Source organism: Salarias fasciatus, chromosome 16, assembly GCF_902148845.1.
Source record: "Salarias fasciatus chromosome 16, fSalaFa1.1, whole genome shotgun sequence".
Lineage (NCBI taxonomy): Eukaryota > Metazoa > Chordata > Actinopteri > Blenniiformes > Blenniidae > Salarias > Salarias fasciatus.
Genome location: NC_043760.1, coordinates 27,538,125 through 27,551,256, shown reverse-complemented (window position 1 = coordinate 27,551,256; position 13,132 = coordinate 27,538,125). Strand labels below are relative to the sequence as shown.

Genomic DNA, 13,132 nt, shown 5'->3' with positions numbered 1-13,132 from the left:
TCTTCCACTCTAGCTCATAATTCACACAACTCAAAGACAAGGTTCAGGCAAATAATGTGTCTCCTGTTGTGATGCGGACCACACATTGTCTGGAGGAGACAATGGATGAACTGGAACTTTGTCCAACTCAAACCGTCCCCCCAAAAAACAGAAGTATGTTCTAAGAAAAAAAAAAAAGATTTTACACTGAAATCCAAAGGAACTGGAGCTCTGTTCAAACATTTAATCTGGAGCTTCTTAGACAAATGTTCATCCTGCACACAGCACCATCTAGTGTGTGATGCAGAAATGTTCACTACCAGTACCTCCGATCCAGCAGGTCTGGGTTCTCCTCACTTTGAGCCTCCAGTCCAAAAAAATACAATGAAGGGTTGATGGTTACTGTAAATGTAGACACTCCTTCACCAGACAAGAGGTCACATCAGCCACATTTCCTCATTATTAACCTCACAGTTATTTAAAGTAAGTTTAATACTATCAGTAAATTAAAGTGGTGCTGCATACTGAGCAACATGAATAGTACAGGACATCCAGCAATCGATCCAAACTTCCCCCTTACATCCCTTCATCCCTGTGTGTGTGTGTGTGTGTGTGTGTGTGTGTGTGTGTGTGTGTGTGTGTGTGCATCTTTGACTGCACTATGCACATAAATCTAATGCAGCTGACAATATGTTAATTTTCAAATACCCAGTACATGTGGGAGGAAGCCACAAAACCCGGAAGACACCCACCCACACACACACACACACACACACACACACACACACACACACACACACACACACACAATGTTTTAATGTGATACAAAGGCACATATTACCATGAGTTTCTTGTAAAGCAGATCGTGGAGGGACAGATTGTTTTAGAATTAGAGAGAAAGAGCCAATCACTGCTATCTTTCATTCACCTGCAAAAAAACAAACAAACCTTGAAACCTTCAGTTGAGCTGAACATTTTCATTTCAAGATGTTTCCATCTACACACTGGCCGTATCAAAGATCTCTCTACATGACACTGACATCCGTCCAACTGAACTGGACTTTGAGCTCGTTGATGATAAAAAAAAAAACCCCAAAAAACCAAGACTTCCTCAAATTGCACAGCAAGAAAAGTTGCACAATCATGTGGATGAGGCAAAGCGAGCGTCAAGCTGCTGCTGCTGCTGCACGAGACGCTGCAGGTCGCTCCTGTTGGTCTGAGGTGAAAGTCAATACTGTTGCTGCCTTCATCAAGTAGCAAGGACGAAACTATCAAATTCTTTACCATCAAATGACTGCTGACTGTGTGAAATCTTTGCGTACTTGTGTTTAATTACATTAAAACGTTATTTCTAGCGTTAAAGTTTTTCTCTGCAAACCTGTGCACACATTCATTTTTGTGCATGCAGCACGTATGTGGGGTGGGTTTGTGGTTTTGTTGCACAGGAAATCACAACCACAAAAAAAAAAAAAAAAAAAAAGAATCCTGCACAAATAGGTTGTCTCTCTCTCTCTCTCTCTCTCTCTCTCTCTCTCTCTCTCTCTCTCTCTCTCTCTCTCTCTCTCTCAGACAGAGAAACAGAGAGAGGAGAGGAGACGTCAGTCTCTGGGGTTTCAGCCTTTGGATGTTGCAGCAGGTGAACTGTCGGCTCATGATGGGAAGCTGCATGTCAGGGTAAGTAATCACACTCAGAAACATCAAAAATTCATTCATAGAGTTAACATTCAAAGTTTCCATTCACAGGCTGCTCAGACAGCGAGAGAGGTATCTTCCACACAAGCACGGTCGCACAAGAGAGTCAAGAAATTAATCTAAACAATAAGCTGAAGTTAAAAACAGCTGATTATTGCTGCATGTTTGTCTTTTGTAAGCAGCTCTTAAGTTCTTCATTTGCATTAAATATTAAAGTTTTCTCATGTTCAAAGCAGACTCATTTAACTCGTCCTGCTGTTCATGACAGTCCCGGTGATCTGAGGCGATGATCTAGAAATATGTTGGCTTTTATGTCTTTTATCAGTATTTATTGTCAAACATGTCAGTTGTGAGCTGATACTTCCTGTTGCAGCACGTTGGCATCTGTGAAACTGTCAAGGAACTGCCCAGTGTGTGTGTGTGTGTGTGTGTGTGTGTGTGTGTGTGTGTGTGTGTGTGTGTGTGTGTGTGTGTGTGTTCTAATCGTGCAAATTGTGTTGACAGTGCTTCACAGCTTCATAAATGGCAACTTTTTGTACTCTTCTAAATAAAGCTTTCCTACTGTCTTCATGTTGAAATGTTCTAATTCCATCTTCCTTCTCTCCAGGCTGAAGATAAAAAGAAAAGGTAAAACCCTTTTTTGGTCATTATGATATGATGTTATTTTCATGAAACTCATTATTTTTACATTTCAGTGACATTAAGCTGTTGTTTCAGGAGACTCTGCAGATGAGGACACAGATAGAAAGGTAGACGTCCACATTTATCTTCACACATCAGCAGTTTGTCTATTTTTATGAAAGCATAGTCAGATGTTGCTTTTGCATACTGGCTGAACCCAGGCCCGGCTTGTTTGTTTAAACCTTTAGAAATTATTGACACAACTGATAGTAAGCAAATCCCCATGGCGGCTGGCTGCAGAGGCGGCGAATGAAGGTCTGATGTGTTCATAATCTTTCGACAGCCACATGATGACGTGACCTACGCCTCGATCAACCACGACCTTTCCAAGAGGCCACATCTAGTGAGAGCTGATTCTGACAACGACTGCGAATACTCCTTGGTTAAGCTCCCAGAGGCAATGTGCCGGCAGCCCCAGCGAGAGTGCTCGGCCAAAGACGACTGCGACGACGACTATGTCCTCATGGGCTGAACGAGAGCGGGAGAAAATACTCACCTGATAAGAGAAATACTCAAGGAGGAAATGTCTGCGGCAGCAAAGTTACTGGAACGCTGATCTGAAAGTGTGACATCAAGATCAAGACTATTTTTACCTCCGTTCAACTCTTTCCTGTTTGAGAAATCTTTCAAGATGCAATCAGGATTTATGTAATTTAAATCAATATAAGCTCAGATAAAGGATGGCATGGAGACATAAGTCTAAATATGATGCCCAAGAAAAAACACTGACAAATTAAAAACTTCATAAAATTAATAGAGCTCAGTCACAGGAGGGAGGGGCTGATCGAACCTGGACGCCTGCTTCATCTGCTCTGTGGCAAAATAGCGAAATAGAAGAGAATTTTATCAAAGTTCACAGCAACTTTCTAGCAGAGAGAGATCACAGGAAAGCAAAGGAATCTGAAAACCACTGTCTATAAAGAAGAGAGCCTGTGCTTCAGTGGGAAGTGGTACATATCCTGACCAGGTACAGAGAGCCCGTCGTCGACGGCACGATCGTGAAAGAACCAGCAGCCGGGGTGCTCCCTGCTCTTCAGCTGTCAGCTGCTTTAACACCTCTGGGTCCCTGGACCGCCTGACTCCCACACATCTGGAGGACCTTCACCTGGACGCCTGCCTGAACTGGGACACGTCACAGGAACTGAGGGAGACGTGCCATTCTGCCTTCTAGCACTGACAAGTAAAAGACAGACATCATGTTCAGTAAAGCTGATGTTCAGATGGGTGTGAACGCTGCGCTTGCGGTGGGAGTGTGTGGAGCCCACAGCTTGTCTGCTCATAAAGGGTCCAATTGAAAAACGGGGAACATCAACTGACCAGTGAACAACCGAGGATTTGTTGTTTCAAACACACCTGAACGGCCCTGTATCATCCAGCAACAGGCAAGGATGCTTTCAGGTCATAACACTTTAAAATAATCATCTACAACAATAACGTAATTTGGAAAAGTCAAGCAACATCAGAGCCTGAACGGATGAATATTCTGCAGAATCTGGAGATTCTTCTTGTACAGTAACTGAGATCCGATGCCAGAGAGGAGAGGATAAAACTCTTCATTCACAGCTCAGGAACATGGAGGCTTTAATGGAAAAGAGTGAAGAAGTGAAGCTGGGTTGGTTGATGGATCTGGCTTTTGAAAAAAGAAAAATCTGAAGTTGCAAAGTGAGGAAAAAAAATCGTCTGAATAATTTAGTGTCACAAGATAACGTACGGCAAAGCCAATAAACAAATGTAGGCTCTTGAGAAAAAAAATGAAGAGTTAAAAACAAAAATGGATCTCGGGCAGGAGGTTTCAGAAAGACTGTGACCCAGAAAAGCTGCAGGTGTGTGTGGCTTTTAACACTGATAGACGTCAGACTTTTTCCGTGTTGATCCTGTGGAGATGAATCCCCGCTAAACCCACCAGCACAGTTTTCACTGCATTTCGAGAGTTTGGTATTTTCATAAACATCTTCACCAGGCAGCTGTAAAAAAAAAAAAAAAAACAATAAAAAAAAACGGATGGACCCCACACAGTCAGCAGAGTTTATTTGCTGAAAAAAAATCTAGAGATTGAAACATTTTGAGAGCACATATGAATGTAGAAAAGGTGGAATCATCCAGAAATGCAGATTTCAAAATGCTGATTTGTTTGTTTTTCTTATTTTATCAGTTCCTTGAACCGTCCAAAGCAGCCCCTGTACTGACCTGCAGTCAGCCGGACATAAAGGACGGACGGACTGAGAGGGATTAGAAATAATACACTGAAATGACAAAAAATAATGGGGGATTAAAAAATCAACCCTGATGCCAAAATGACTCAACACCACCACTCAGTGTGCAACAGAGTCACGGCTTCCTCAGGAGGGCGAACGCGTTGGATTTGGACTTTTTACAGACGAAATGCAAACCAACATGAATCATTTCTGTGCCACGGTTCTGGTGGTAATGTCATTAAATCTAAAATATACAAAGCTTTAAACTCTTTCAAAATGTATATGAATTATTATTTCACTACAAACTACTAGGTGATATAAAAAAAGTCTAAATGAACCAGATCTCCATGCTACAATGAGTTTTTCCTGAAATGACTGAGAATAACTGCACATCAATAAAACCTACAGCAAAATTTGTTTTGTTGATTGAAGATGTGTCACCCGGTTTAAATAAATCTGAACTTTTTTCTTAGAATTTTGCTCCAAAAACAACTTTTTGCACTGTTTGCACAAAGCATCACGTTGCTGGTGATTGTTTCAGGAAGTCCCATTCTCAGAGCCCGGTGTTCGAACGTTATTTTTAGCTCAGCAGGCACCAAGCTATGTCTGACACATGATTCATCAGAAAAGTTATAAACACATTTCTTCATTCGTGCTTCTGCTTACTTAGCAATGACATTTCTGCACATATTTAAAAAACTCGTAGAGGTCAGAGCGTTGCGGGTTGTTGTGGTGCAGGCGAGTCCGCATGAGTCAGGTCATGAGGGTGGAAAAGACGCTTCTGAGGCCAACTTAACTTCCTATTTCTGTCAGCAGACGAAGTCCATGAGGGCATTAATCACAGAGCGCGGTGCTCATGGCCCAGCACTGATCACACTTTTCGTTGTGAATTTATGCTGAAACACATCTAACACCCTGAAACCAACTCCAGTGGGTGTGACCTTTACTTTGACCTCTGGCTTATCGGAGGCTGGTACCGAGAGCAACGCCGCACAAGGACATTCAGGAAAATTATACTTTTTTTTGGTAAATTTGTAAATTATGTTGAAAGTATTGGACATACAGCATTGAGTCAAAATGCTCCACGTGGAGTAAAACTGGGAGGGAAAACTCATTTCACTCATTTCAAAGTAACTTTTCAATATTTGCGGAGAGTAAACAAGCTGTATTTTAGTTTTTCCTGGGTGGATTTATTCAAAGTGTTTCAGATCACACAGCGTTTTGTGCACACAGTGCCGCATTTTATGATCAGACAGCGTATTGACCAGCAGAGGGCAAACACACCCCCTTTTCTTGTTTCTTTCTTCAGAAACTCTTTCCTTTCATTGTGAAAACAGCCCACGCTTCTAGTTCACACTGGGATGGTTCATTTCTAGTGAAACTGTTGCTTCACTCCAGCTGTACATTTATGAATACACACTTTGATCCTTAAAAGAATAATCAAAGTGAAAAACGATTTGTATGCTATAAATAAAATTCATTCAAAAAAAATACATCACTCACATAAAGTAGTTACTTTTGTTTTGTTTTTCACAAAGAAATGACCTTATCTCATTATTTGTGATCAATTGAACACTCTAAATTCACTTCCAATAATATAGTATATATTTTAATCAAATGATCAATAGTTTAATTCACCATCTGTAGTTTTATCATGATTTTATCCTGCTGCTGTGTCCTGCATGGGATCATTACAAACTATTTCAAATTCTTGAACATTTCTATCAATCATGAGGCAGTTGTGTCAAATAATTACAAGTGTTCTGTGTTTTTATTAAGACAAAATCCCTGAAATGTATTGAACTTCACAATTAATTAACATATAACTCTAATTATATACAACTGTAGATCATAATGAGGAAAAAAAAATTCCACCAAATATCTGTACGCCCTCGGTCGACGCTTGACTCAAAATTGCATTTTTCGGTCTTGCATTGGACTGCTTCAGAAATATTGATGAACATTTTCCATGAGAGTGACGCAGGGTGTTGTGAGCATCAGGCGGCGCTGCTGTTCCATCAGGCAGGCTTTGTGCGAAACATTTCCCTCTCCAAACGGAAGTCTTTCATCGTGCTTTCCCTTCGCTACTGTCTCAGCATAATGCAGGTTTCACAGCCTTCAGCGTGGAAACTGCTGCAAATGTGTGTGTGCGTGAGTGTGTGTGCGTGTGCGTGTGTGTTGCCTGAGCGGCGTTTCAAGTGAACAGATCTGCGGATGAGTTGTAGATGGAGTTAACACGCTGAACATAGCTTGCATAGGGCTCCACTTCCTCCACATACTCCGTCTGAAAGAAACAAACGCAAAGGGTCATGAAAGAAAGGTTAAAAAGCAACAACAACAAAAAAAAAATCATCTTTTAAACGTTAGAGAGGAAAGAAACACGCACTGGAGGAAGCTTCGATGGTGGGACGTCTGCTTGTCGGCTTCGCCTGAACACAAACCGGCACAAAAATATCAGCACAGAAAACTTTTCAAGTGGTCATTTTGTGAAACGTTCGGTGAAATTGAAACTCACCTCCACGCCTTCAGTGCAAAAGATGCAGATCCCACGAAAATGGCAGTTACTATCACCACCGCAATGACTATGTAGAGCCAGGGAAAATTAGCTGCGGTGACACAGAGAACCAAGTTTGTTCGTTACTTTGTAGAAATATTAAAGATCATCGTCATTTGAAAACAGGTGATGTGAATATTTTCCCTTTTTGAGTTTCTCTGACCGTTTTCAGCCTGTGGCATCACGATCCTGGCCTGAACCCAGGACGGGTGGCTGACGGCGCAGCTCAGGTTGCCTACGTCAGTGTCTTCGGGAAGCTCCAGTCGACTCTCAACGGTCACGAATCCATCCGCCTGCGGCAGCGCTTCGTACGACAGCACGTTTCCTGTGTGGCTCCAGCTGATGTTGGCGGCAGGATTTCCTCTTTCGGCTTTGCACACTGCCACCATCTTGTTGTTCTTGGACTCCAACCAGGCGTGAGTCTGAGGAGGAACTGAGACGAGGAAGATAAGACAGGAAAAATATGACTTGACGTCCACTTTAGTGGCGGAGGGGAGCTTGAGTCAAGAAGCACAGAACCGAGAAAAGATGTCTGGAAAAACTTCAGTACTAAACTAAAATGAAAACGTTTTCTTTTTCTCATGCTTCGTGAAATCTCACCTATGATGCTGAGGTCGATAATGTGATCCTCTTTTCCTCCGGAGTAAACAAACTCACACTTGTACACCCCCACGTCCTCCGTGGAGAAGTTCGGGATGAGCAGGTTGGAGTGCTGCAGTGACTTCCCGTCGAGGCACTTGTCCACCGTTTGATTGTTCTCTATGGATATGTAGCACTCCTTGTTTTTCAGCTTTACACGCCAGATGACATAAATCGTTCTGTTCGACATGGTTTTGCTGCACGTCAGGTTGACCTGGCTCCCGGCGTCGAACGTGAACGCACTGCGAACTGTTGAATAAAAAGAAACATAACAGCATTGTTATACGCACACAGAAAACATGGATGTAGTTTAGGATCGACAGTGATCCTCATGGAGTCAATGTCTTAAATATCTGTATATCATATGAAGTAAATCATAAATGACGTGGAAAGGATCAAATTGACAAAAAGATTTACAAAAAAAAAAAATCATGAAATGTTCTAAAAAGTTGCAGAAAAGTTATAAATGTAATTTTATGGTCCAAAAATAGCATACATTTATCACAGTAACCCATTAGCTTATAAATAGTTTTCAAAACAAAATAAAAGAAGAAGAAAAAACGTATTTTCTTAAAAAAAAAAAAGTACTGATATTCAGCTCAAAGTGCTGTATGTATAAACATGAAAACGGGTTAAAACATGAAGAGTAAAAATGGATTTGCAGAAAATAAATAGTATCCAAAAACCATTTATCGTCTGTTTTTATATTTTCAAAGCAGCTGAAAGAAACATGGTGAGAGGAGTTTACCAAAGACAGTGGTGCCGTTTGCCGGGCGGCGCTCATTAGTTCCTGAGAGACACAGAGGAGGATTTATGGAGGGAAAGTTAGTCAAGGAGTCAGAAAGTTAGCAGGTCTATCAACAAGAAAACAGTCAGTGTAGCATCAGTTAGAGGCGACAAAGCTGATTGGTTAGTGAGATTGTTAAGGTTTAGTAGTGATGTGATTAAAAAGGTCTGACAGATCAACACGCTGCAGGGTGAGAAAACTAACTAACTAACTAACTAACTAAATAACTTGCTATTTAATCCTGTATTGACAATGGGACCACATGTGGTTACTTGTGCTTCAGTTTAATTTGCTAAAAACTGACTAACAACAACAACAACAAAAAAACCTGTTATATTGTTTGACTTTTTCCCAGTTATTTAATGCACCAGTTTGATGCATTTTTATATATATAAAAAAGAAAAAGTACTTTAACATCAGCGGAGCACACAGACATCAGCTGCATGTGGCTGCGTCTGTCTTTAAAAGTGCAAGCAATAATTCGCAACTGTTGCTTGCTTTATTTAAAAAAAAAAAAAATAAATTAAACATAGGAGAGCACTAATCAGTATTTGTATTTTTTCCAGATTTACAACACGAGCTTGATCAACTGAGTGACAGATGGAATAGTAAAGCTATTGTTATAGAAAAACTAAAGGAAAAAGTGCTTCACATAACAGAATTACGATAAAAACTAAAATTTTATTTAATGTAACAGAGGAAAAAGTTGAACTAGAACATAAGAGAAGAGGACAGAAATAAGACTACAATAACACTACTGAGATTGATCTAATTTCTTTTTTAAAAAAGTAGTTTCTACACACATTTCCTATTTGCTCAGGATGGACGAGTTTGGATTCTGTCATGATCATCTTCTTATTTCTGTATGTTTGGAAAAAGTTCCAAAGCTACCAGACCTAAGAAGGAAAACAGAATGAAAACAGAATAACTTCGAATGAATTAATTAAAAAAAAAAGAGAGAGAAGGAGCAAAAATATTGAGGAAGAGCAGCTCAATATAATAATTAATAGTTAAAACATCTAAAATCCACTATGTCTGTTTTTCATGAGAACATTTTTATTCCATTGAAAATGGCCTCAGTTCTTACATTTCTGGTTACTCTGGTTGATTTTAGGAAACTGAACATTAAATGAGTGATGAGTGACTGAATGAAAAGGTTTGAAATGTCTAGGTGACAGAAGAGGGCTTGTTGCAGCCAATAACACTATAATGGCCATCAATGGAACAAATTTGGTGAATTTTAAATGTAATAAAACCAAATGTGAGATTATTTGAACCACTGCTGTCAAAATTCCAGATTCTTTGTCAGTTATCCACATTCGGATCTCTTTCTGTTTTTCGGAAAGTTTGGTCCGTCCTGTTCCCGTCAGCCCTCCCTCGGTGTTTCGCCTGTCTTCCCCTCCCCGGTGTACAGAAACACCTTCCCTCAGGTTTCCGTGCCAGATCATTGTCGATCTGTTTCGTTGTCACATCCCATATCTTCCTCAGTGCCTGATCTGATCTCTGATAACCTCTTTGAAACTCTGAACACGTGCTGGAGTCTGATTTTTGGGTTTTCCACAGTCCGAGACATCGATGGGGACGAACTGAAGAGGAAATGTCACGAATGTATGAATAGCTAAAAGCCTACGAAAAGGGGAAAAGAGGGCGTTCGGAGAAAATACACAATCATCACTGTAGTTAGTAGCATAAAAAAAAGTTTTTGTGCAATTTACCCATTAAAAATGCATATTATGGATGGTGTAGTCATCATATTCATTTATCATCTTATTAAAAAGTTAAAATGCTGTCACTAAATTATATTTAAAAATAGTTAAATTGAATGATCTTATTACTTTATTGGTTGCTACTTGGCTGTTTTGGGATTTATTTATTTATTATAGCTGGTAAGTATATGATTGATACAAAGTTTACAGCTAATTTTATTGTCTGAAATGACACCTAGACTTCTGAATCAAACTGAAAATGGTTTTCTTACTTGTTTACATGTAACAATAACGCACACTCACGCACAGTACATGCATGAGGTGGGGAGTTCAAACCACAGCCGCCGAGTTGAGGCGTCTCTTTTCCCACTCAGAGACCCCATGAACCCCACAGTAATATCTGAATCACAGGATCTGATTTGAAACCATGGTTTCCACTGCGGACGCCCAAAGCTCATTGCTCATTCAGAAAATGTGGGGAAACCCTCCTGTATGTGAGCTCTGGAACACTCGTGTCACCTTTTTACTGTACCCCGGATTTTTCCACAAATATGCTCTTTAAATGTCACACCAACCAAATATATTTACCAAGTTTAAAAACACAAAACTAAGGCATAAAAGATGCCATTTGATGAACTGAAACATGTAAAGAGAGCAGTCCCCATCAGGGTTTGCGCTCAGATATCATATCATATGAGAAGAGGAGTTCAAACCTGGATCCAGACTCCACGCTTCAGAAAAACAAACCAGCAGGACACAAATCCACACCATGCCTCTCATCTTCACTCGTCTTCTGCAAACTTGCTGCGGCGGCTCCTCTCACATCATCCACAGCATCGACGAGCCTCAAACACCATGGAGCGGAGACGTCACTCACTCCCCATGTTCTGCAGGTTCCCTCACTCTGAGATGACTGAAAAGCCTCTGATCCTCCTCATCCCCGTCGTGACACATAAATAGGATGTCTGACAAACAGATCCCTCCCTCCTTCCGAGACCCACGGAGTGACGTCTTCCTCTTCGAAACAGCCGCTTGTTTCCTTTGCTGCGGGGCACATGATCACCCTCTTTCAACACAGCCAGCTGAACACATGGAAGGAGTTCACTTCAGCCGGGTTTAACCTCATTACAGTATGAAGCAGTTTAACTGATGTGTTTTAGGGACAAGATTTTCACAGTTTTCTAGACTTTGGGCTCAGGATTATAGATAAAACTTTGAGGAAGATATGTGGGAATTCATAAGCTGTCTTTTAAATATTGTCAATTTTCCCCTTGTAAAGAGATTTTAAAAAAGGAAGGAATAAATAACAGAAGATAAGATTACATCTTCACACCTCTCTTAGACAATGAAACAAAAAACCCTTAACTTCCACATATTTGTACAGTTCACTAATCAAGGCACAGTCTTGAAAAGCTGAAAAGCTAATCAGATAATCAATAATAATAATAACAATAATAATAATTATAATACAAGATGTTTTTGTATTGATTAGCACTCTCTCTTCACAGTGAGTTCTATTTCATCCCTACTGACCGCCAGAGGTGGTGCTTACAGCACTGGAATGTTCTCTTCGCGCATGCGCAGTTCAAGTATGTATACCAACAATGTCACTCGTGACCCCTGGGTGATCCAGGAACTGCTATAACTTAGCCCAGGTTCGACTCCTTTTTTCTTCTCGCATTCAGTTCGAGGCTTGAAGATACGGGAAGTGCCTATTTGGCATCATTTGAGCTCGTTTGCTGGGAGCTTTGTGACAATGTTGGTCGGAGCTGCGGAGGCCCTCCAAAGGCCACAACTGTAACTGAACCGTTCCATCTCCACAGCAATGCTTGGACGTCGCTGTGGAGTCTCCGTGGTGAGATCTTTCCCAATCGCCGGAATCACGGTAAGGTTGCTGTTTGGAAGTGCACGAGGCAGCTGGACGCTGACGCTCCCCTTGGATTGTACGGCCCCCGGCCATGGGTATTAGCCCCGCGGGAAGTGCTTCTCCACTGCACGGGTGCGCTGTTGTGCTTTCTCCGCCTGGCTTTGGCTACGTGAGCTGGGCTGGTTGATACGTGGCCGGTGTGGTCTGCCGCATCAGGGTTTCCCAGGCTATTGGCCCTACTGAGGCAGCGGGTCTTGGTAAGTAACTGCTGTTAGCTTGCTATGCTGCAAGCGTGGGAGGCGCCGCGCTATTGGCATAGTGGCGCTATTTGCATTACCTGCGCTATTGGCGTTACCTGCGCTATTTGGGGTACTTGCGCTGTTTGCATTGCCCACGCTGTTTGCGTTACCTACGCTATTTGTGTTATCTGCGCTATTTGTGTTCAGCTGCGAGTGCGGACGGAGAATCGCTGTGAGCGTTGGCAACGCTGCTGGCGTAGCTCACTGTTGTTGCTGGCCACTGCGGGAGTTTGTCTGACTGGTTATGTCGGCTCTTGGCCCCGCTGTACGGGGTGCCGTGTTGGAGCAGGGAATCTCCGAGGTGAGTGGGGCTCTGTGGTGTCGGAGCAGCAGTCCCTCCGGTCGTCTCAGAGCTCGGTGGGCGAGATGGAGGATGAGTCCATGCAAACTATTATTCATGTGGCTTTGGCGCAGCTGCAGTGGGAGATCCCCCAGGCAGCCCAGCCTGCTTCTGTCAGCGCCTTCTTCAGGCGCAGGCAGCCCCCATCCGCGTTCGTCGTCCCTCCCTTGGAGGATTTCCTGAGAGCATTGAACTCCAGCTGGAGGAATAGCGCGGCCACGGTGTCGGTGGATGGTCGAACACTGGCAGCCATGCATGGCGCAGCTGAGGTTAGCCTGGAGAATGTGCCCGATGTGGAGCTGGCCATAGCGGCTTTCATTGTGTCTGCAGAGGAATCCCTCCAGTCGGAAATGAGGTTCCCTCGACCTCAGTGCCATATAACGGATGACCTCC

The 13,132-nt window shown here is 42.1% G+C and overlaps 1 protein-coding gene across 2 annotated transcripts; it reads right to left on the bottom strand.

Moving 5' to 3' along the window:
* Positions 1-4,358: 4,358 nt before the first annotated feature.
* LOC115403213 (cell surface glycoprotein CD200 receptor 1) lies at positions 4,359-11,143 on the bottom strand. Of its 2 annotated transcripts, XM_030112058.1 has the most exons (7): positions 10,947-11,143; positions 8,489-8,530; positions 7,702-7,989; positions 7,265-7,534; positions 7,063-7,153; positions 6,934-6,976; positions 4,359-6,831 (listed from the first exon to the last, which is right to left on the bottom strand). In XM_030112058.1, the coding sequence occupies exons 1-7, from the start codon at positions 11,011-11,013 to the stop codon at positions 6,742-6,744; spliced, it is 891 nt and encodes a 296-aa protein (XP_029967918.1). In that variant the 5' UTR covers positions 11,014-11,143; the 3' UTR covers positions 4,359-6,741. The 2 variants fall into 2 exon arrangements, with proteins under 2 accessions (XP_029967918.1, XP_029967919.1); XM_030112059.1 differs by lacking the exon at positions 8,489-8,530.
* Between the last annotated feature and the right edge of the window lie 1,989 nt (positions 11,144-13,132).